General features: G+C 39.1%; 3 protein-coding genes across 3 annotated transcripts; 1 reads left to right on the top strand and 2 right to left on the bottom strand.

Moving 5' to 3' along the window:
• Window positions 1-1,588: 1,588 nt before the first annotated feature.
• On the top strand, window positions 1,589-5,490 carry LOC137963648 (uncharacterized). Its single transcript, XM_068810803.1, has 7 exons — window positions 1,589-1,776; window positions 2,113-2,185; window positions 2,302-2,360; window positions 2,447-2,539; window positions 2,669-2,808; window positions 4,846-4,906; window positions 5,092-5,490. Exons 2-7 carry the CDS (start codon window positions 2,113-2,115, stop codon window positions 5,290-5,292), a joined length of 627 nt encoding a protein of 208 aa, XP_068666904.1. The 5' UTR covers window positions 1,589-1,776; the 3' UTR covers window positions 5,293-5,490.
• A 558-nt stretch (window positions 5,491-6,048) lies between these two features.
• LOC137963957 (uncharacterized) lies at window positions 6,049-9,633 on the bottom strand. The gene is made up of 4 exons (XM_068811188.1): window positions 9,479-9,633; window positions 7,630-8,148; window positions 7,177-7,323; window positions 6,049-6,331 (listed from the first exon to the last, which is right to left on the bottom strand). Exons 1-4 carry the CDS (start codon window positions 9,578-9,580, stop codon window positions 6,233-6,235), a joined length of 867 nt encoding a protein of 288 aa, XP_068667289.1. The 5' UTR covers window positions 9,581-9,633; the 3' UTR covers window positions 6,049-6,232.
• Window positions 9,634-17,228: 7,595 nt separating this feature from the next.
• On the bottom strand, window positions 17,229-22,297 carry LOC137963409 (cytochrome b561 and DOMON domain-containing protein At3g61750-like). Its single transcript, XM_068810532.1, has 4 exons — window positions 22,196-22,297; window positions 18,043-18,439; window positions 17,629-17,912; window positions 17,229-17,507 (listed from the first exon to the last, which is right to left on the bottom strand). Exons 1-4 carry the CDS (start codon window positions 22,295-22,297, stop codon window positions 17,229-17,231), a joined length of 1,062 nt encoding a protein of 353 aa, XP_068666633.1.
• Between the last annotated feature and the right edge of the window lie 220 nt (window positions 22,298-22,517).

A 22,517-nucleotide genomic window follows, 5' to 3' on the forward strand; every position in this document is an offset into this window, starting at 1 on the left:
ACAGAGCGATCAAATACCAGAAGTATTAGTCAGTTCATCTCCTGACGTAAAGACCATATATTCAGTTTATGTTGATGAATCAGATGAATCCAAAAATTATCTCCATAGTTTAATTTTGGGAATCCAGTTTTTGCAGTATCATCCGGATGAAGCAGGCGCTGCGCTTCGAACCTCGTCGGTTTTTTTTCGGTCTCTCCCACACCCTCCCTCTCTCGGTCTCCTCCTCTCATCACTTCTTCTTCCGAAATTGTTTTCTTCTCTCTCTTGGCCTCCATATCTGTTATCCATGCTCCATCTCGTTTCCCTTCTCCCTCTCATTGTTAACGTCCTCTCGACCTCCGTTTCTTTCCCTCGCACTCGATCTCCCTCTCGGCCTCCTACCCGCTTCTCCCTCTCAGCCCCCCACTCTTCTCCTTGTCACTACTCTCTTTTCCCCCAAAATACATCCCGATTTCGTTTGATTTCCCTAATTTTGATTTTGATTTTCTTTGATTTTTGATATTTTGACGTCGATTTCTTCTATTCTACTTCGATTTCACCCTTCGGCTTTAGTTTTCCCCAAGTTTTCCCCTTGCGCAATGGAAAGCGTAGTGTAAAATATTTGTTTGTATTAGTGTGGACAATAGAAAGTGCGGTGTAAAATACAGAGAGATTATTTATTAATAAAATATTTTGATAGATCTGACTATTAGAAAATTAAATTAATATTAGCTAATTAATTAAATATATTAAAAATAATAATTAAACAAATGCTTACTTCTATAATTGTAACCAAATTGTAATTTTGTAATATCTAAATATGAAATATTTATATAAAAAGGATATTTTATTATATAGTAATATCAAAATAATATTAATTTATTAACTAAATATAAAAAAATAAAATAATTACACAAATACTTACTTTTATAATATCAAAAACTTAATACAATTATTATTTTAAAAGTGTTTAAATTCTCACTCTTAAACTATTCATTATCAATGTACTATGTAAACAACGTAATAATAAAAATAAAAATAACACAAATACTCAATCTAATATTTAATATAAAAAACCTACAATTGTACATACAAACCACAACAAAAAAATATTTAATTTTATTAAAACATAATATTCAATAATTTTGCCACATTTGAATTGCTAATACATTTTGAAAATATAATGCTTTTACCGTTTGTACTACCGATTCCCTCTTATTACTTCTTTGAGTGTCCACATCATCCTCAAAATCATCGCTAATATCACTATCTTCATCTTCATTTGCATTGTTATGTTCTCCACTAGAATCTTTACAATGTTATCTACCAAATAATATTTGTCTATAATAAAATATACATCTATTATAAACTAATAAAAAATAATAGAAGTGTCATTGTAAAGATAATTAGTTCGGTAAGAAAATGAAGATAAAAGGGGGGGACTTTTAAAAGGGAATTAACGTTTTCTTTTTGGCACTTCAAGTCGTGAAAGTGAAGTTTTATCTCACTTTTACTTTTAGCGAAATCCAAACATTTCCGCCAATTCCGCGTTGCGATCTGGTGGAGTCCGCCGACCTCCCGGGGCTATATTATATCCACTGCCCTTCTCATCAGATATTTGTTTTCTTGGTTTCTCTCTCAATAGGCTCAACGCGAGAACTCCGAGCCTCCGTTCTGCTCCTCTGCCCTAAATATCTATACCGCTTTTTCGTTGCGGCTTTTGCTACACGCCTTGCGCGTACAGATATCGGTTTGAGCCCACGCTTTGGGCTGGGATTTTCGTGTTATCAAGAACTGGTGAGTTATTCTAGTTCTTGTTTGATTTTTTCTTGTGAGTATGCGATTGAATTTTAACTAATTTGTTTTTAGTTTCCGATTCGCCTTGTGAGTTTTTTTTTTTTTTTTTTCTGTTATTGTATGCGTCTATTGCGTGGTTCGTTGGATTTGGTGTACTATTTGGTTTTCTTATTTCTTTTTCTTTGTTCGAAAACCCAGCTTGTGTTTTTTGGTAATTGATGTATTCCATTGTCAAGGGAGATTTTCTTTTCAACCCCGTCATGGTCCACGCCGTCGATCTTAATCTTGTTTTTTTATATTTTCATCTCCTATAATTGTTTTTATTATCTAATACAGATGGCGAGTAAGCCAACGCCAATGACGAGCGAGGCTATTGCTCTTACAGAGAAGAAGATGGACATGACTTTAGGTATGATTCTAGGGTTTTCTCCTGTCAAAAATTTTCAGATTTTATGTCCAAAGCTGGGTACAGCTGAGTGGAACTGGGTGATATTCCAATATCTTTAATTTGTTTCAACTTTGTAGATGACATTATCAAGATGTCGAAGAAACCTTCCTCTAAGTTGAAGAATGTGCGGGTTCCCGTAAGTTCTCCCTACGTGAAATTTGAAAAGATTCTTGGTTTACTCTATTCGGTATTTTTGTTGCTAATATGTGATAATTTGCCCAGAACAAAAACCGTGGTTTCTTTAATGGTGGTTCTTTTCAAGGGAACGCTGCGAAGGCACATCGATTTATGGATTCACGATCATCTCTAAGACAGGTATCTTGAGCCGTTCCTATCTATTCTTCCTTTTATCTTTCTCTCTTTTTATACAGTTGTGTTATGCAGCCCTTTTATTTTAGATGGTTGGACCAAAAATGAGGTTTTTCTGTCTCTCTTACTCTTCAGGGATTTCTCGCCCAAAGAAGGTCAAATTTCCAAGGAAACCAGTTCCCTTTAACAATAGAAGTTGCAAAGAAGGCTGCTGTTGCTCCCATCCGCAACAGAGCGTTTACCCGTCCTAGGGTTGGCACTTGGAACAAGCCAAGGTATGCCTAGCTACAACTGCCCTAGTTTCTGTGGTCGTAGTTTCCTTCTTCATTTTTGAACGTACCATTCTGTTTCGTTGCACAGGTAAAAGACGGTCCATTCTTTTCAATGATGGAATATCATATGCTGTACTTTCAGTTACTATGCTCGGAGCCATTCATGAAGCCCTGGGCCTATATCTTGGGTTATACATATGGTTGATCTTGGCTTAAAATTAGCAAGATGGAATATTCCTTAAGCCATTGGCTTCGTTTATCTATTAGAGGATATATTTTCTGCACATGTTGGCTTAGCTTGAACAGTGGCGAAGGTTGCTTTTAGGTTGAGAGTGCATCTGGAACACTTTTGGGTTTGAGACAATCCAATAATCATGATCGCTCCAACATGCATGTTGGGCCAGCAACAGGGTTAACCAACTTGGAATGCTCATTCTGTGCTCGTGGTTGTTGAATGTTGAGTTTGTTTCAAAGAACAAGTTTTGGCTTTGATTTGGTTTCCACAGAGGCTAACCATATTATTATACTAGCTACACAAGTTTGTGAGGAAATTGGATCTCTAATGAGATTAGGATGTTTGATGATTTCTGACTCCTGTGCCGTACTCTTTCTATCTGCTACTACTTTGGTGAAGGCTGTTGGCATCTTCTTCTTAGTCATGCTAACATCTGTGCGATGTTTTCAAAGAGGGGCAGACCTGATACTCATATACCGGCTGTACATTGGTTGTGGTAACGTTGCTCTGGTGGCATTGGCTGCCAGACAACCAACAATAGTTAACACTCTGTTCTGGTCATGATCGCTGTTATATTCCAGCTTCTTTCTGATTTTTTGGTCATTTCAGCAGCTAACAGACCCTGCCATGAGGTTTTTGGGCATGGGTTGGCAACCAAACCCTAAAAGGCCATTTATGGTTGGGGCTATAATTTCCTTCTAAATAGTTCCAAATCAGTCTGTTTATGATCATACTTTGGCTATAATTTCGTTTGGAATAGTTCCAAATCAGTCTGTTCATGATCGTATCTTGAGACTCGAAGTTCATGCTTCTTTCACTCCTCTCATTTGGTGGAGGTTCTCTGTATTTGTGAAGGTTATTAATTTTTCATGCCTTTGTCATGCCTTAAATAGTGGGATTTTGCAGCTTACACAAGTGTGAAACTGGGCTTGTCATTACCATTTGCTTTTCACACAATGTTGAAGAACTGAATATTGTTCTCATCTTGGAGATGAATATATGTATCTTTTTTGTTGACTGTTTGTGGACAAGATGGAGGAGATAATGGAAGATGTGGCTTATAAATGTGTTGAGTTGTGTTGGTGCAAGGCTGGTTTCATTAGGCTAATGGACTTTTTGAGGCTGATATTTTGTTCACCAGGTCATTTCCACCTATTACAACAATTATGGCAGAGGAAAGCTGATGTTATCTTAATAGAGAACTAAAATTCAGGGAAAGATGTGAGGAAGGGTCTTCATTCTATTTGAAGTGCCTGTTGGTATCCAATTGGCATGGCAGGGTTTACAGTGTTGGTAAAACTATTTGCTGCCAGAAGGCTAGTGGTTCTGTGAATGCTTTTGTTGTTGCCTTGAAGCTATATTTGTCCCATGGGATGAGAGGCTTCTTAGAAATTCTAGGAGTCTACCATTGTGGGAATCAAGTTGAGCTTGAGAGTATTCTGTTGCTTTGTTGGGAGTGGAGGAATGGGTTTGTTAGGAAATTTAGGAGTCACGAAGAAAGTTGTTCATCAGGTTGGGCTTGTATAGCTCAATTGATACTCGCTGATTGGAGTAGAAGATGAGAGAGCTCTGATGGTGTTCTCCCTTCTCGTGACTTCTCTTGTATTGGTTTGTTTAGAGTGTTATTTTATATTTTTAATATTTCCACTGGATGGTAAGTTTGCCTTTGATATATGTGAGCTAATTAATTATTATTATTATGGATAACGACAAGAAATTCTCTATCAGTTGTAGTTTGTGGTTCGAAGCACTGCTGTTGATGCTGATCTGTTGGTGAATACTGACGGTGGTTTTATCCCGTGCAGGGTTGCATCTATACCAGTGAATAGGGAGGCTGTAGTTGAAGGTGCATTCTCGGGTAGCCGGGTATGCTACTGCTTCACTTGTTTTGTATGTTTTGTATTTTTACTATTTGTTAAAAACCATGTGAGAGGAACTTATGACAAAGAGGGTACTGCCTTCTCTCTATCACGGTGGTCTGGAGCGTGTTTAGTTTTCCTTAGAGACGAGACGGGTGTAGATATTTCTGAGTCTTATCTTGTGTTGTACAGGCGAAGGCTGTCCCCAAGCAGAGGCCACAGACCCTGGATTCTCTCTTTGCAGACATGAAGGAGCAGAGGATGAAGGCCTTATCGAGGCAGCAAGGAAACAACCAAAGAAACGTTCGACCTGTCATGGGAAGAGGATACCAGCGCAGAGGCGCGGGGAGTAGACCTGCTAATGTTGCTTTTGGAAACAAGTTCGCCAAATGAGTAAATGGAGCAATCGGATTTCAAGTAGGCTAAGTCAATATGGCCGTGGTCGCTGTGATATCCCTGTGAAATATTTTTTCGTAGTTTCATGTTACGTGTCAATTGTTGTTTCATTTTGAAACTTGAAAGGGGAGAAGTGCCTTAATACTTTGTAGTGAATGTGTGTTTTACGTATATTATCCACCTGATTTCTCTTTTGATGTAAGACGATGGGTCTCTTTTGCACGACGAATTGAAATCAGGGTCGTCGATGCCAGGGATTGGTAACCAAAATTTTTACAAGAACCGATGACATTGACAAGGGATGATAAATGAGAGATCATATACCAGAAAATGTTTCAAGAAATTAATACGAAAATTCGTTAAGATAAATGATGAGAACTTGAATACCTGGTCTGTCTGGCTGATGATTTATTAATTTTCTATCAAGTGTGGGTAATATAGTCGACGTTTTTGTCATTTATTTGGACTGCAGAGGCCTCTTGTCAACTCTCTTTACAATGTTATAAGAACTGATCTGATACATTCCAAAATTCATATATTGCTTGCTTTGGAAGTGGTTGATGACTTCCAGGGAAGCAGCCTTTGTATCCAGTAGCATCAGGGCCAAAGAGGTTCATCACAAAAAAATACATTAATAACTCACTTTTGAGGACATGCAGCTCAAGCAATGAATGAACACAAAGAAGAGACCGATCACCTCATGCACTTTGTGGACAGATAATGCATTTACTTTATTCAAAACTTATTTACAGGTTCAGCTTTCTTCATTCACTATAAAGAAATTTATTACAGTTACACAAGATACAGGGCAAGGGGAAGCCAGATATCACTCAGTGCTTCTCCTGAAGTCCCTAGTAGTCATTTTTTCTACAACCTCCAACCTCCAAACTCCAATCTACCAGTTCCTTGGTCTCTTTTCCAGATGTCTTCATATGAACTACTTTGATGGATTTGAAACTTCGGCCTCTTCGGTCGTCTTTGCAAACCTCCCGCGGACTCTTGGTTGACTGTCTGCCAGTGCTTTCCGGCAGGCGTACTGCAGAAAACAGAAACACAGTGAACATAACATGAGAGAACGGATCAAGAAATATTTGAAGCCATGAAAAGAGGTGAATTCGTATGAGTGGACATTACTTCACATACTTTTGCTTACTTTTGCCACTAAGCGAATTGGTCACTTTTGATATAAAAAGAAAAGCTCTTTACATACTATTTGTTCCATTATTTAGAATTGAACGAATACCCATTTCAAAGCTTTCACACTACTGAGTTCTTCTTGCAATGAAGATCTTAGTAATTATAACTTTGACAAGCTTATGAACCCTATGGACTCGGACATCAGGGAATGCTTGTGTTCCGGGGACAGTCTGTCACAAGGATGATCGACTGAACTAACCATGAATAAATCAACACCGTTGTGATATGCAAAGAGGATCATTTTGTGCATCACTTAATAAGAAGAATCCTTATCTTGATTAAGCCATAAATGGGAAGAAAGTAGACTACTGAGTATCAACCTATCATTTGCCAAAGCTCTACAGAAGATTTGAGCTAGAAGAGTTGGGAAAACATCTAGGATATATATTTCAGTCTCTGAAGAAGAGCACACGTGAACCATATCTTTATTTGTTCTTAAGAAACACCAGAAGAACAAAATTTCCCATTAAATAAAAAGTCATTATGGCAGGTTCGCTTCATTTCCATGCTCTTGCACTTCTGTGTATGCCTAGCTTACATTGTAACACAATTATCATTTTGATGAATGCTACCAAAATGAGACACGATATAAGATGGACAATGGAAATAATGAAAAACCAAAATCTAAATGAGTCAAGAGGTAAATAGAACACTCCTACAGATCCATATATTGAAGCATTATACCTTGATTTTTCTGCCAAAATTCCTTTTGGATTTTTTCTTTCTGTATCTGGAAAGCTTTTGCTTGCGCTCTTCAATTGTGTAATTCCCAATTGTTAGCACCCGCTCAAAGGTAGACTGGACGACTGGTGTTTTAACATTACTAAGAGTCTGTCAGGAAAAGTTAATCAAAATGATTTCCAATATCTTGTAGAAATTGTGCACAAATATCTAGCATCGTTTGACCAATCATGCTCTGGCTAACGCAGAAATTACCAGTAAAACTAAATCTCCTAAGATGTCAGACAAAAATGTTTTTCCACTTGCTCTTTTTTTTTTTTGCTTATTTAGTCTACCTTTTAACTTCAACATGAAATCCTCAGAGTGAGGGAAATTCCTGACTTTTTCAGTGAATTTTTCTTTTGGCCAGTATAAGCTACTTCTCATAATGACTAACAAAGAAGAGTGTATCCTGACCTGAATGTCTCCTTCACTGAATGCTCGCCTCATTCCAAATGCAGCTCTCAGATCCATCGCTTGAAAATCCAGGAAGCTGGGTCTCGTTAGTCCTCCATTAATCCACTCTACTGATGTCAAACATCCTGAGCTAACACTCTTCTGCATTGGCGCATCCAAGACCGGACTACCTTTCTCTATACTCAAATCATCCTCCATGTTTATAGAAGGAAACTTGACCTCTTGTAGTTCGTGAAAGGACTCCTCAATCGCAGATTTTGCCAATAGTTCCTTTCTGCATTCATAGAAATCCTCACTCAACAGTGGGTCACTCTGAATTGAATCCATGCCAGCAACCTTGACTGTCTCTGCAGACATGACATCTTCTCCACCAGAAATCATCGAAATGGCAGCCGACAAAGGATCTAGATTAAGTACTGTTTCTTCCATGAGGACATTGATGGCTTCTGGAGCTTTGAACAGATCACCTTCACCTCCCAGGTCATATTCTGACACAGTGGATGTATGAAATAGGTTGCCCTATGAAATGAAAAGATCCAACTACATTAAACCAAATGTCATGTAGCTCTTATTTGTCAAAATATGAAAATAGATCAAACACTAGGGGCGTGCCAAACTTTGAAACAAGTGGTCATTGGGTGGAGAAGCTGTGGAGACTTGAAAAAAGATACCCTTTCAAGCTTACAGAAACAAAAGCATCGATCCTACAATTTCCACAACAGAGTTAAGCATCTCACTATTAGAAAAAGAGCTAAAATCTGAACTATCGAAGCCACTGAAAAAGCATCGTACAGCACCAAAAGGAAAAGTCTCAGGAGTCCGACTTGGTATGGAGCTAAGCTTTCAAAACAAAACAGCAAGTTTTGAAGATCAACGGAAACTAAAGCAAGGACATGAATAGTAAAGTATAATCAAACGACCAATAATACAAATTCAACATGATTCTCTTAGAAACAAGAAACCCCAAGAACAGGGTAAATTAAGAAAACAGAAAGAACTTCGCTGATATGGAAAATAATTTGTACATTTACTGCAAAGAAGTCCAGAATACCTCCCACAAAGTGTCTGCTGATAGATGCATTATTCATCAAAGCAGAAGAATACACTTCCTAATAGCCACTATAGCAGTTCATTTCGCCGCGACATAGCTTGTCATTTCGGCCAGCGCTAACCAAATTACCGAATTGCCCAATACGCCAGAATCACCATAATGTCCTCGTAATATATGGATTTTTTGTGCTTAGTTCACAAGGACGGAGATCCCGGCGATCTTTTCTAGTTTCGTATGATCGAAAAGGAAAGACGGGCGCAATAAAAAAAAAAAATTGGATAAAAAAGATAGATGAGGGAAAAGGGAAACATTTAATTTCGGTACCAAAAGAAGGTCTATAGCAAAGGAAAAAAGAAGAAGAAGAAACAGAACAGATATTGAAGTCCTTTTGCTTTTTTGTATTTTTTTGCCTTTTCCAGCTGCTTTGATTGTCAGTTTTCCATTTTCGTGCCATTCAGAATGGCAGGAAACGAGGTACAAAAACCAACTCCTGATTTTTCTGAAGCGTTTGCTCATGAAATCGGTTAAGCTTGTCTTTAAATGACCAATCAATAACGGAAAACAGAGACCAAGAAACTACCCGCGAATGGTAAAAAATGAAAAAAAAAAAAAAAACAATTTTCACCAACCACAGAAGGCCGCACTCAATTCACCATTAACAACCCAGTAAACTCAAACACAAGATCTCAATCTCAGCACCAGCTAGCGTGGAAGTGGATCAATGAAGACTCGCAGAACTTAATCAAACAACCGAAACGACTCTTTTGCTACGAAAAATAGAGGATCAACGGCACATACCCCAGCATTGGTTTTCTGGAGACGACAGAACTCCTCGAGATGTTGAATGTCCTGAGAGAAGCTCTGAAAGTGAGGGAAGAGAACCCCGGTTTCTGCATACATTTCTCACCTTGCCTTCCCCCTTCCTTTTTCCTTTAATGGGTAGAAAAAATGGCTCCCCCCCCCACCCAGCCGATTAGTGGAGAAGAAACAAGAGAAACGACGCAATTCCCATTCGTTCTTGTTGCTTGTTGGTTGGTTGGTGTTTCCAATTTATATCTTCTCTAGCACAGAAAAAAGCAGAGCACTGCCCAGATGAGGACAAGCAACAAGACGTTCAGTCAATAGTAGAAAATTATAATTTTAATCATTATATGGAAACCATTTTGGAGCATTATTCCACGCATGGAATGACGCAGACCCATACATACATGAACATTGCAAAACTAGTGGGACCCAGACTGTGGAGTGATAGGGTACCGTGATCAGAAGGGATCATGTGCCCATTTTGGTAAATTGGCTCGACTGGTTTTAGAAAATGACTCTTAGAAGTTTGAGATGAAAGGGAGGGTCAAGAAAGGGTCGTTTTTTTTTTTTTTTCTGTTAATTTTTCCGGTAATCGAAAGGTAGGGGAGAGGAGAAACCATGAGAAGAGGAAGGAGGTCGACCGCAATGAAAAGACCTGTGGACTTCATAAACAGTTCCGTCTTTCGATTCCAGTCGAGTAAAAAGCCAAAAACCCATACAGCTTGCAGCAACTTCTTTAGAGATTGACGTATGGAATAGAAACAATCTGATTGGAATCTGAGTCTCCGTCTTCTTTCTCGCACTCGTTCGTACTTTGCACCTAGCTAGTAGGAAGCAGTGAGACACACAGTGAAGATCCCCCCCAGTTCCCTTTTTTTCAGTTTTCACCATTTTTACGCAGTAGAAGGATCACGTAGAGAAGAAGCAGCTGTCTTTTTCCAGTTTTCCACGCCCTTTCCAAAAGGAGAGATACAAATGTCCCCTGAACGATTCTTTAGCTCATTTTCAGGACCCCAGGCATTTGATTCTGGTCCCGACTGCTTCACCAATTAAATAATTAAGCAACCCACATATGTTCTCTCTCTCTCTCTTCATATATATATATATATATATATCTATCTATCTACACAGAACATAAGCTTTTCTGGGTCGTAATGGTGGGTGAGTGGAACCCCATACACCCTGGTTAATTAGAAGAAGATCAGGAGTTGGACCAAGAGGAGAATAACTGGCCGGGAATACCTCCTCTTTATGAAGAACTAAGAACGATGGATGAAGGAAGTCTTCTCTCCAGGAGTTTACTTCCTATCTCTAAGATGATGATGATAGTCTGAACAAGAAGTAACTTTTCTCTCTTTTCTTCCTCGAGCTCTTAGTGGGTTGGCTGCGTAACGAGTAAACAAAAGAGAAAGACTAAGGTCAGCGTCATCCATGGTGTAAGCCACCAATCGATAAAGTTTGATGAGAGAGATGAAAGTTGAAAGCGTTGGTGAAGAAATATTCAAAAAGAAACGTAGCAGTAAAAAAAAAAAAAAAAAAAGTGGATTCTGTCTGCCAATTCATTTGAAGTGATTCAAATTCTCTTTCAGTAGGGCGATGTCCATCTCTCAGTCCCTTCTGCAATTTAGTATTTGGTTAAATTAAACAAAGATGTCGACAGGTTTTTGTTTAATCTCTTTACCTTCACCCTTCTCCTGTTAGATGACAGAAAATATAATTCAAGTTACATCTCTTTCATTATCAATCTTAATTGAACTTTGTCAACATGCAACAAATTTTGTTATCAGTTGTTTTTTCTGTTGGGTAAAAATCATGTGAGAGTTTCTAAAATAGAAAACTCGGATCAAACTAGGAAGAACACTTTGGTTTAGAGACTCTCACTTTTCGTAATTCATTCGATCGCCTTCTCTTAGAATAGAAACACTTTTCTCGTAATCCCGACATCGATCGAAGAATATAAGTGACTAATAAACATACCAAAATTGGGTTGTCTTATTCTATAGATTCTATTCATCCAATCATAGAAATGTACCACTTAAGACAATGTCTATCTAGGGAAGAAAATATTTCATCTAATGGAGATGCCATTGGGTGGTCCTTCTTTCTCAATTCCTAATGGAGAGGGAGGAATGATAACTTTCATAAATCATTGGGGAACAAACAAAATAGGAAAAGGAAGGGAGATTTGTCTTTTGAAGAAGAAAACACTAAGCTTGGATTCATTAATGATTCAAAATATCAATAGGAAGATCCACTTGGAAGACAACATTAGTTTCCATTAATATCTTAATTATGCTAAAGTCAATTTACTCTTATTCTTCAAACATAGAATATGATGGTGCAGCACAAAGTATTAAAAAAAGAGGAAAGAGAGAGAGAGAGAGAGAGTCTGAGGAGGTTCAATTCAACTAGCCACTCTATAAATATTGAAAAGAAAGAGACCAAGTTGGGGGGGCATCTTAGAATATACTAGTAGAATTGGACCTTGAATTTCTCTTGTTTTTGGAAGGAAGAGGGGGGAGGCCCTTTCATGGGTTTAAGAGGTTTAAAATTTTACTTGAAAACCTGGGGATGTGACATAGACAATCTTAATTGGTCCCAGTTGGGAGTGTAACAAAATGTCACTTCACAATTACAAGGGTCTCCCCCACCCCTGTTGGCCTTGTTTTTTTCTTATGATTAATATGTGGAGTGTCACCTCACTCATCAGGTCATGGCATTATTAAAGAGTTTATGACAAACACAAGATCTTTAATTTGGTTTATAATTTGATATGAATATATCGAATTGATGTTGCAAATTGACCTAATACCAAAAGGTCTCAATTACCCTACAAGAAGAGAAATAAGGACCGATTAATTACTTTGATCCATCTGTGATAGATTTTGGATGTTATTACATATTACAAAGATAACACATAGTTACAATTTCACCTATTTGATAGGTTATGAGAAAGTGATAACCCACATTTGTATTGAGTATTAGCTTTTCTATTAATGGTCGGGTTAATTCCTAAAATAGCATGAGAAAAAATAAATCTCCTTGGAAAAACATTCGGAATCAAAAGATAATATTAACGGATCTTGATCTTGATCTTGAAATAACTGATAAGATTATATAAGTTTGCAACTACACTTTCAAAGTATCACACAAATTTTTGGATTAAATTATACTATTAGTGCAAAATATTTAATTAAGGTGCATGGATCATCGATACCACGACATAAGATAAAAAAAAAGGACCATTTTTAATTATGAAACAATTACGAAGTGGGACAAGGATCAAACTAGAACCAATTATATTATTTTAATTATATCATTCAAGGGACTAAAGAATACTATACTTTACCAAAATATACGATAGACTTATCTTTTCGTCTTATAAAAAAGGAGAAAAAGGAAAAAAGTTGCACGCTAATTCGATAAAAGTAGAACGATCTCCCCTTTTTTGTCTATAGGCAAAAAAAAAAAAATCAATTTCATCAACCATAGAAATTAAATTAAATTAATAATGCTTGATATCCATGAATTAAGATAAAATAAAGTTAGAAAAAGATATAGTATTACAAAGGAGATGGATTATTACAACCGACACGCCAATGCTATCGATTATATAAAAATAAAATCTAATTAATTATATTTAACTAAGACAAACTCGACCACTGCCCCCTCTCCCACTTCTTCCCTTACCCAACCCTACTACCCCACTACGCTTTGCCCCTCCTAAAACTTCCTTGTTTTGTCACGAGACGAACTAGTAACAAAGGTTAAGTGATCGAAATTTATATATTATTTGATATATCTTCAATTTTAAAGCGCGATTAATGATGTGCTTTATTTATTTATTTATTTATTATTATTATTATTATTATTATTAAAATATTATTCATATCAATCCATCTCAATAAGTTAAGGAAAGTTAAACTTTAGTAATAGAGTAATTCAATACAAATGATCATATCATAGACCATGTAATATTGATAAAAGAAGCATAAGTTAAATGGGCCAATAGAAAATTTTAGGTAAATCGATAGAGCCAACACACGGTGGAGAGCCATCAACGATGATACAGCTTACCTGCAATATATCTTCGAAAGGCTTTGGTAATAATGATGATAACGAGATGTCCTCAAGAATAATTCACAACTAATGCTTGATAAGTATTTGAAATAAAAAGTAATACTAAGTTGCTTCTACAACTATTTCTAGTCTTCCCAAAATAGTGGCATCATATACTCCTCAAACTGGAGATTAGGCTGTGGTAGTCGGTCCACCGATTGAATCGATAAACCTGGCCTAGTCAATTAGGTTTTGACTCAATCAAGTCTTTCAACACGTGTAATATCTTATCATAATTGATAGAAATAAAGATAACGATCGATATACAAGTACCAAAATTTCAATTACTAAATTCTATATGGTATCAGAGCTGTCAATCAGCGGCTGCCACGTTATATGGCAAATATTATTTTTAATTTCCAAATTTTATAATAATATCCCTAACCTTTCCTAAATGTATTATACCTTAAACGCTGCCCTTTATATGTCGTCTGGAACATTTACCAAACATCCGACTCGTTTCCAACAATACGCCCACCATGGGAAAAGCTCATACCCGCAAGCTAATTTGATTCTTTGTTGATATCTTTTCATTTAAAAACAGTGGACAGCGATGAGCAGCAGAGAATGACAAAAACGGGAACGATAGATGATGCATGGAAGCACGGTGCATGTAGATGTCCTTATCGCGCTTTTCGACCTTTTCGCCCGGTGCAGCTTTTGCATCTCGTTTCGGGAATGTGGGAATGGCGTCGGCCGCCTTTAGCGCTTCATCGCTCAATGATTTGAAGCTTTGGGGGAAGTAAAAAAAACAGAGTATGTGGAGACGACCACAGCTGGAGTGCTTGTTCTCTTCCCGTTTCGTCATCTAGTCGGGTTGTTTTCTCACTGGGAATTATATTACGCTGTAGAAGAAGCCAAGAGAGCTGCATCCGATGCCCTCAATGGTCCAAAGATTGAACACCTCCTTTTTGGATTCTCGCCGTTTCTGCTTCTAAATTCCAACCCGACATCAAATCATGCAGGTGGGAGAGAGCGAGAGCGTTGAAATGGACAAAAGAAGTTGGATGGACGCTGGGGCCCTTGAAATGGCAGCTGCGCGTGGCTAGGCTAGTAGCACCGCTCGACGTGCGCTCAGGAAATTGATTGCCAGAAGACACACGTTGGTTTCTCAGAGGTCAGGTGTCGAACACTTAGGGGAGAGTGCAGCTTATCCCACCGAGGCTGTCCGGTGACGCCATTTAAGGCACTTGGCTTTTATCGCCAGATGAGTTTTGGGTGATTGGAGTGAGCGTTGGCTGGTTCAGAGGGGCGGGCGATGGGGATGGAGCTCTTGCCCCAGTACAGAGGGAACCCATTTATTGCATTTTCAGCGGTCTTAGTTCATCACAAGTAGAACATTTTACATTGATTTATAATGAAATATTGAGTCAGGTTGAAGGTTTGAATTATTCGGAGATTTGTCTTGAATCAGATTTTTGGTTGTTGATACGGACTCAATATCTGACTCAGACATAAAAATTTGAATCAGATCAAGACTCGTCAGTCCGATGACCAGATTCACGGTAAGTTAAAAAGGAATTCGATCAGAACAGAAAGGTCGAATCACATCTTTGGATTCAACTAATCCCATTCTAAATCCGATCTGAAAACCGTGGTTCCGAGTCTAGTTTGAAATCGATGAATTTTAAGTTTCAGCTTAGGAGTAGTGCCTTGCTTACGCAGTGAACCACTTCCTCTACTGCAGACTCTCTTGCGTCTCCAAGCAACCGCCAGCGCCCCAGATACCCGGCCAGATAAGAAAGCCGGAAAGGAAAACGATTGGACTTACCTGAGCACGGGAGCTGGGCAGATCTGGTTTGGCGCATTCGAAGACGACACCAGTGGTGATGCACCAACTGAAGCCGGTACTTTTAAAGGAGGCTGACCCGCTACGGCGACTACCCTTAACGTGTCGAAATTTTTAAGCCGAGAAAAAGAAACAGAAGAACGCGACCTGAGGTGGGGGGCGACCCCTAGCAGACATTGTTGATTGTCCACTTCTCCCCGTTGTCCGATTCCATCAGCCAATGCGTGTCCTTGTTTTTTCTCTTCTTTCGCTACCCGGGTGCTTCTTTTTCTGGGGAGGGTTGTTCACAGGTCTTCTTCCTGATGTCAGTAACGGAGCGTCTGCTTTGCCTTTGGAGAAATTCTTAAGAACACTCTGGAGAAGCATAAATTGACCTTAACACAAAAGGAGCTGTGATTATTGGACTCACTGCTGTATAGCAAACCCGGACAATATTGGAGTCTTTATCACTGACGATGATAATCGATTCTCATTCTTTTCATCGGATTTCCTTCTTGGAGTGAAATCTTTTAAATTAGACCGGGAAAAAAAATGGATCTTTTTTTCTTTTTTCTGAATTCTGTTCTCATCTCGTGTCTGTGTTTCTTGCTCAGGACTGGAATGATATCCCCGGAAATCTCAGTTCGGCAACTCCGGTAAGCAAAAAGAATTGCTCCAATGAATCAAAATTGACGACGCAACGTAAACGAAGGATAAGAAATCAAACTTTGTGACAATGGGGGGGTGTGGGTCTCCCTTGGACGGAAAAGGGAAATAAAGTTGGTGTGCCACCAGTTTGTTTTTTTCTGGCACTCTTTTAAGTGGCCCAGAATTAGGGTCAGGTACACCATATGTTCAAAGCGGACTAGAGCCAGTTTCAACCCCTGGACCTGACCCAATCTCTTGAAAAACCAAGTTGACCTAGTCGAGTCATGGGTCAAAAAACCGTACTCAGTCTCTGAACTCATCCCAAGTAGTTTTATGATATGCATTATAATTATTTTGATGCATAATAGGATAAAATTATTTTTAATGAATTTATAATTTTAATAAAATAATTAGAGAGATGAACTACTTAGGAGAAATTTCTACCTCGTTCACATATAACCTTGTAGGTGTTACAGTGATAGGGTGCGGACCATGTCGGTTTTTATAGGTGATAGGGTGCTTCCTCTGCCTTTGACATAGGCTCCTATAGGACCTATTATTATTCAATAATTTTAAATTTATTATAAATGTTATTATTTTTTATCTGAACAAAAATACACAATAATTTTGATCATTTGATAATGTAGGACCCATTATTATTGCAATAATTTTAATTTTTATATGTAATATTATTTTTTTACCTGAATAAAAAGTAAACAAATAATTTTGATCAAATGACAAAAATACACATAAATTTGAATGTGGGTATACAGGAATTAAGCTAGTTTCATATAATATTTGATAGAATTATGTCTCACATTCACGGCCTAACTCAAGGAATTTACATCGATTGACCCCCAATTTTTTCTCGTTCCCCCCGAATCCCTGAAACTCAGAGATGACAGCGATCTGCACTCGTGAGCTAAAAGAATACCTAATTAGGAAAAAGTACATCTCATGGCATTTTTGAACCTTGGATAACACTACCCTTTTCACTCTACTTTCTTCTTCCCGTGGATAAGTACGAACTGACTGCGGGAAGATAAAAAAGTGTATCTACGCCGTGTTTATTCTGCATCTCACAGGATATTCCTAGTTCTCACTGAATCTCTGCTTCAGATAAGCATATACTACCTCCTTTTCATTACGAAAAGTAAACCTAGCGAAGAACGAATCGATATTTTACATTCAAAGGCGAAAACCCCACTTTCACAACGTGTTCATCTGCATGTTTGATGCATCGATTGCTTTCTTCTTCGCCGCCTTCACCCAAAAGAGAGATTCCATGACAATGACAGTGATTATAATGACGGCGAGGTCGAAGGCGTAACTGACCTTCCAACTGTCTCGTGCACCTCCCACTCGGATGCCCAGCACAATGTTCACTGCGGTTAAGAATAGAGCCAGTCTGCCCACCCATTGGTGATACCAGTTCCAGTATCTGCGTACCTTTGAATCCTCGTTTGGTCTTAAGAAAAATGCGATTATCTGATGCATATATAACAGATATGAGAACTGGGTAGTAGACAGAAAGAGCTGAAGAATCCATGCCAGGAAGATGAAGAGAAATAAAAGAATTAGCAACCGAGCAAGAAGGCAATGCTCTGACCTGAAGAACGCTGAGAGAAAGGACGAAGATTCCCAGTGCCCTGTGAGCTGAAACAGTGGCATGTAGTTGATCGTACAGGACAACTCCCGCGACCACAGCAGCGAGCCCCAGTATGAATCCAACGAACTGAATCACTGTATGGAGATAGTACCATAAAGGGTCCCAATCCTTGTAATATCGAGCAACAATGGCTCCTATGGGCATTATCACGCCCCATCCAAATATGGCCAGTACGCCATGACTCCTCTTTAAGTGGTGCGGGTACAGAGAACCAGATGACCTACCTGAAACAAACCAATTTTCACATTAGTTGCGTCCTTCTTCAATATTTCTCCTAGGATTCAAGCTCTGGGGGAATAATCTATTCGCTGATAGATGATTAAGTACAGAAAAGAGCAGGTTTGAGGTACAGACCTCCGGAGAAGTCAAAATTAACGGCTTCCTTATCTTCGTGATGTGTTAGACGATGATGTTTTGGAGGGGTCGTTCCAAATGCGAATATAAGGGGTTGTTTATCAAGAGGAGCTGGGAATTTCAGCTGGAAAGCCAGGTAAATTGTAGCTCCATGAAGAACCACAGTGGGTGCAGCAGTGGTGACATTAAGCTTGCCCTTGTCGACCAGAACCTTAGATGGGATTGTGCCATTCAGAAGGTACTGTCTCATGTGAGCTTTGCCGTCTCTATCTATCCAGCCAACCATGGCGCTGGAACCTACCATTCTTCCGTCCTTTGAAAAACCCATCCCCACCCAGCCAACAGTGTAGACGGCAGATAAGATGACAGTGAGAACATTTTCTGGACTCTGAGTGTACTGCAGCAAGTAGGATTCGAACGTCAGAAATCACAGATTACTAAGTGCAGCCTCAATTTCGAAAGGCTTATTTGAAAGATTAAAGGGTTTACAGAAGAACATGTCAAGATGTGAGAAGAAAATGCAGAGAGCTTAAAGGGCAAACAAAGAAGCCAATTATGATAGGAAAACTACAGGGTCTCTCCCTGTGTTCTTAGGTACGAAACAACACATATTTCTCTTTGATATTCATTCTCTTCTCCTCTGTCACCAGCCTGTTTTCTTTCTCTTCTTTCTTGCTTTAAATCAAACAGGGAGTGTGACTGAACCTGTTCCCGTTTTATTTGTTTTGAGATAAATCTGAATTGATCCTTAACAGCTTCAAAAGTATGACCTAGAAAGGTAAATCAACAACAACTGAATGCAAATATCGTTATCCCGCAATGTTGCTTTCAACATAGCAAAGTAGAAGACCACGATAGGTCTCATGACAACCTCAAACAAAGTGCATCTGATGAGGCGATTGTTTAATTTGCAGATGACAGAAGGAACATCAGTAGCTCAACATATCAATGAACTCAATACAATTATAACCCAATTGAGTTCAGTTGAAATTGAATTCGACGAAGAAGTACATGTATTGATACTTTTATCTTCCCTGCCAGAAAGCTGGAATGCCACTGTCACAACAGTGAGTAGCTCGTCAGGAAGTAATAAGTTAAAATTCAATCATGTTCGTGATCTAGTTCTCAATGAAGAAATCAGAAGAAAAACATCAGTGAAGGGTTGACTTCTTCAACATTGTCCACAGAGGCAACAAGAAGAGCTAGAGGAAATAGACCTGACAGGTCAATCCATCGAGGGAGATCTCAGAATAGAAGGTCTCAATCCACAAATCCAAACAATTCTTAGAACTCAAAGACTGTCAAGTGCTGGAACTACGGGAAGACCGGGCACTACAAAAATCAGTGCAACAGTGCACTGAAGGATCATGAGGTGAAAGAAAAAGCTAATGTTGCTTCCACTTCAGGGAATGGTGATGCATTGATATGTTCTTTGGAGAATGAGGAGTCTTGGGTATTAGACTCTTGAGCATCGTTCCACGCTACCTCGCAGAAAGAATTCTCCGAGAAATATGTATCCAAAAACCTTGGTAAGGTATATCTCGGTGATGAGCAACCTTGTGATATTGTTGGCAAATGTGTAGTGAAGATTAAGTTGAATGAGTCTGTATGGGAGCTGAAAAATATCAGGCATATTCCCTACCTGAGAAAGAACTTAATCTCAGTAGGGTAGTTAGCCAGTTAAGGCTACACCATGACCTTCCATGGTGATGATTGGAAGATTTCAAAGGGTGCATTGGTGGTTGCACGAGGAAAGAAGAGTGGCTCTTTACATGACAACAAAGACATGTTGTACAACTGCCGTTGCAGTAATCAACCAAAGTTCCAACTTGTGGCACCAAAGACTTGGCCACAAGAGTGAGAAATGAATGAAGATTATGCATTCCATGGGGAAACTATCAGGTCTACAATCAGTAGAAATTGACATGTGCGATGATTGCATACTTGGAAAGTAAAAGAGAGCTAGCTTTCAGGCACATGGCAGAACCCCAAAAAAGGAAAGGCTAGAGTTTGTTTATTTTGATGTTTGGGGGCCAACAACTGTTTCATCCATTAGAGGAAAACACTACTTCATGATATTCATCGATGATCACTCTCGGAAGGTATGAGTTTACTTTCTAAGTCACAAATCTGAAGTGTTTGATACCTTCTGAAGATGGAAAATCATGGTTGAAAATGCGTTAGGTGTTAAGAAAAAAAAACTTAGGACTGATAATGGTGGTGAATATGAAGACACCAGGTTCAAGAAGTTTGGTTATGATCATGGGATCCGAATGGAGAGAACCGTGCCAGGTATGGCCTCAACACAATGGTGTAGCTGAGCGTATGAACAGAACTTTGACCAACCAAAACAATTCTGGGCAAAAACAGTCAACACAGCAGCTTATTTGATCAACCGACGTCCATCAATTCCACTAGAGTATAGAATACCAGAAGAGGTATGGAGCAACAAGGAAGTAAAACTATCATACCTTAAAGTTTTCGGTTGTATGACGTATGTGCATATCAGTGATCAAGGCAGGAATAAGCTTGATCCCAAATCCAAGAATTGTACCCTTCTGGGTTATGGCGAGGATGAGTTTAGATACCGCATATGAGATGATGAAAACAAAAAGGTGATTTACAACAGAGATGTGATTTTCAATGAATGAGTGATGTACAAGGATAGACATACTGCAAACGCCAGTAACTCAATAGAGAGTGAGCCAGTATATGCAGATGTGGATGAGGTCCTAAATGATTCTATAGCAAGCCCTCAACCAGAAGAATCTATTGAACAGAAAAGTGCACAACAGTCCGACATATCACAGTCTCCAGCTCCAGCTCCTATGTTGAAAAAAATTTCTCGATCTCATGTGCCTAACAGGAGATACATGAATTATCTATTGTTGATTGATGGAGGAGAACCTGAATGCTATGAAGAGGCATGTCAGTCTGAAAACGCTAGCAAGTGGGAGCTTGCAATGTATGCAATGATCTGTATAAGACTAGATATTGGCTAAGCAGTGAGAGTTGTTAGCATGTTTATGTCAAACCCAGGAGCGACCCACTAGAAAGCAGTAAAGTGGATCTTGAGAAAAAATAACGAGACCAAGAAAGAGATACTGCATTGGTATGTGTGAAGACAGATTGATATCAGTCTTCAAGTGGGAGATTGTCAAAGGAGACATGGGCCGTTGTCAGAGAGATATGGGTTGATGAGATAGAAAGGGCAATTCTTTCTTTGGCGTGTGCTGCACTCAAGCAAAAATTATAATGTGTCTCTCTCGATTTTAATTTTTTGCTTGGGGACTCAATGCTGCTATGGTAACAGAGAACTTTCGGGACTCGTCGCTGCTGAAATAGACAAGGCTCGGGACTCGACACTGCTGTGAGATACATAGAAGCTTTTGGACTTACTGTAACAATGAAGGAGAAAAATAAAACCCTTCTCCTGATCGTTGCGTGAGGCTGCTTCAACGTTGTCGTTTCTGTTTCTATGTGAGTCCGGCTTCAGTAAGATCGACTTCTGAATCTGGGAGAGCATCGCCGCCAGGGGTTTGGTGCTGGCTACAGGACAAGCTAATCAGGAAGCTTTCTTTCCAGCATTTTATGAGTCCTAGAAATAGTGCAAGATTTCAAGACGGATCTGCATTTTCAAAGCTCAACAATTGCAGAGATCTGCTGCTTCTTCAGTTGGCTGCATCCATTCGAGTTTTCAGAATAGGATTCGGATAGCAGCAGAAGAAAGACAGCGCAAGGAGGTCTGGATCATTCTCTTCAATTCATTTTCCGAGTCTTGCCCGTCAAGTAGCCACAGGAACGACAAGTGGAGAGGGAGGAGGAAGAACATCAACTCACAGGACTGAGTACCATCGCTGACAGCAGCAGTGATAGTAAGGTGAAATTGTTCTTCTCTGTTATTGGATGAAGGTATGAGTTGTGATTTGAGACTGTTGTAAACACCTTCTGTAATGTTTCTTCGTTATAATAAAATATTTGCAGCAGCCTGTGGACGTAGCCAGATTTGGGCGAACCACGTTAAAAATTGGTGTCTTGTTATTTTTATTTCCTTGTTAATCTGATAGTTATTTCTTAACACCAAAAAATCAAACTGAGAGGGCACCGAAGCATAATGAAAAGGAAAAGGTCGCATTTCACGGCTAAATCTTACCCGCAAAATGAAATTGTACCAAACAGGTTGACAAATGTGATTGGAGTAATCACTGTAAGGAGCATGCAGAAAGATGCTTATCCGTCTGTGCAACGACGACATTCGCGCGACAGAGAAAACAAATGGCAATAACGGCTTGTAAAAATCTCTTCCGGGATCCACCCACGAACCCCCTCCGTCCCCGCCATGGGAATTCGGGAAAAAAACTACCCAGTCGAAAAAAACCCGAATGGGGGGGAGTAAGAGATGATCGGTCAGATGGTGGACGGAGAGAGATATGGTTGGGATGTCGCTGGTGTACAATGCAGCGGTCGAGGGGTTG

This window comes from Aristolochia californica, unplaced genomic scaffold, assembly GCF_029961685.1.
Source record: "Aristolochia californica isolate CCGP_79_NKW_82.1479 unplaced genomic scaffold, dmAriCali1.0.hap1 SCAF_4, whole genome shotgun sequence".
Taxonomy (NCBI): Eukaryota; Viridiplantae; Streptophyta; class Magnoliopsida; order Piperales; family Aristolochiaceae; genus Aristolochia; species Aristolochia californica.

Excerpts from the sequence above, each read along its gene's own strand:
- LOC137963648 (XM_068810803.1), top strand. The coding sequence starts at position 2,113 with ATGGCGAGTAAGCCAACGCCAATGACGAGCGAGGCTATTGCTCTTACA. Across the intron at positions 2,186-2,301 it reads GAAGATGGACATGACTTTAG|ATGACATTATCAAGATGTCG; the intron begins GTATGATTCTAG and ends TCAACTTTGTAG. Across the intron at positions 2,361-2,446 it reads TGAAGAATGTGCGGGTTCCC|AACAAAAACCGTGGTTTCTT; the intron begins GTAAGTTCTCCC and ends TAATTTGCCCAG.
- LOC137963957 (XM_068811188.1), bottom strand. The coding sequence starts at position 9,580 with ATGTATGCAGAAACCGGGGTTCTCTTCCCTCACTTTCAGAGCTTCTCT. Across the intron at positions 8,149-9,478 it reads TCCAGAAAACCAATGCTGGG|GGCAACCTATTTCATACATC; the intron begins GTATGTGCCGTT and ends TTCATTTCATAG. Across the intron at positions 7,324-7,629 it reads TCAGTGAAGGAGACATTCAG|ACTCTTAGTAATGTTAAAAC; the intron begins GTCAGGATACAC and ends TTTTCCTGACAG.
- LOC137963409 (XM_068810532.1), bottom strand. The coding sequence starts at position 22,297 with ATGTCGTCGTTGCACAGACGGATAAGCATCTTTCTGCATGCTCCTTAC. Across the intron at positions 18,440-22,195 it reads GGTACAATTTCATTTTGCGG|TACACTCAGAGTCCAGAAAA; the intron begins GTAAGATTTAGC and ends TACTTGCTGCAG. Across the intron at positions 17,913-18,042 it reads TAATTTTGACTTCTCCGGAG|GTAGGTCATCTGGTTCTCTG; the intron begins GTCTGTACCTCA and ends GGTTTGTTTCAG.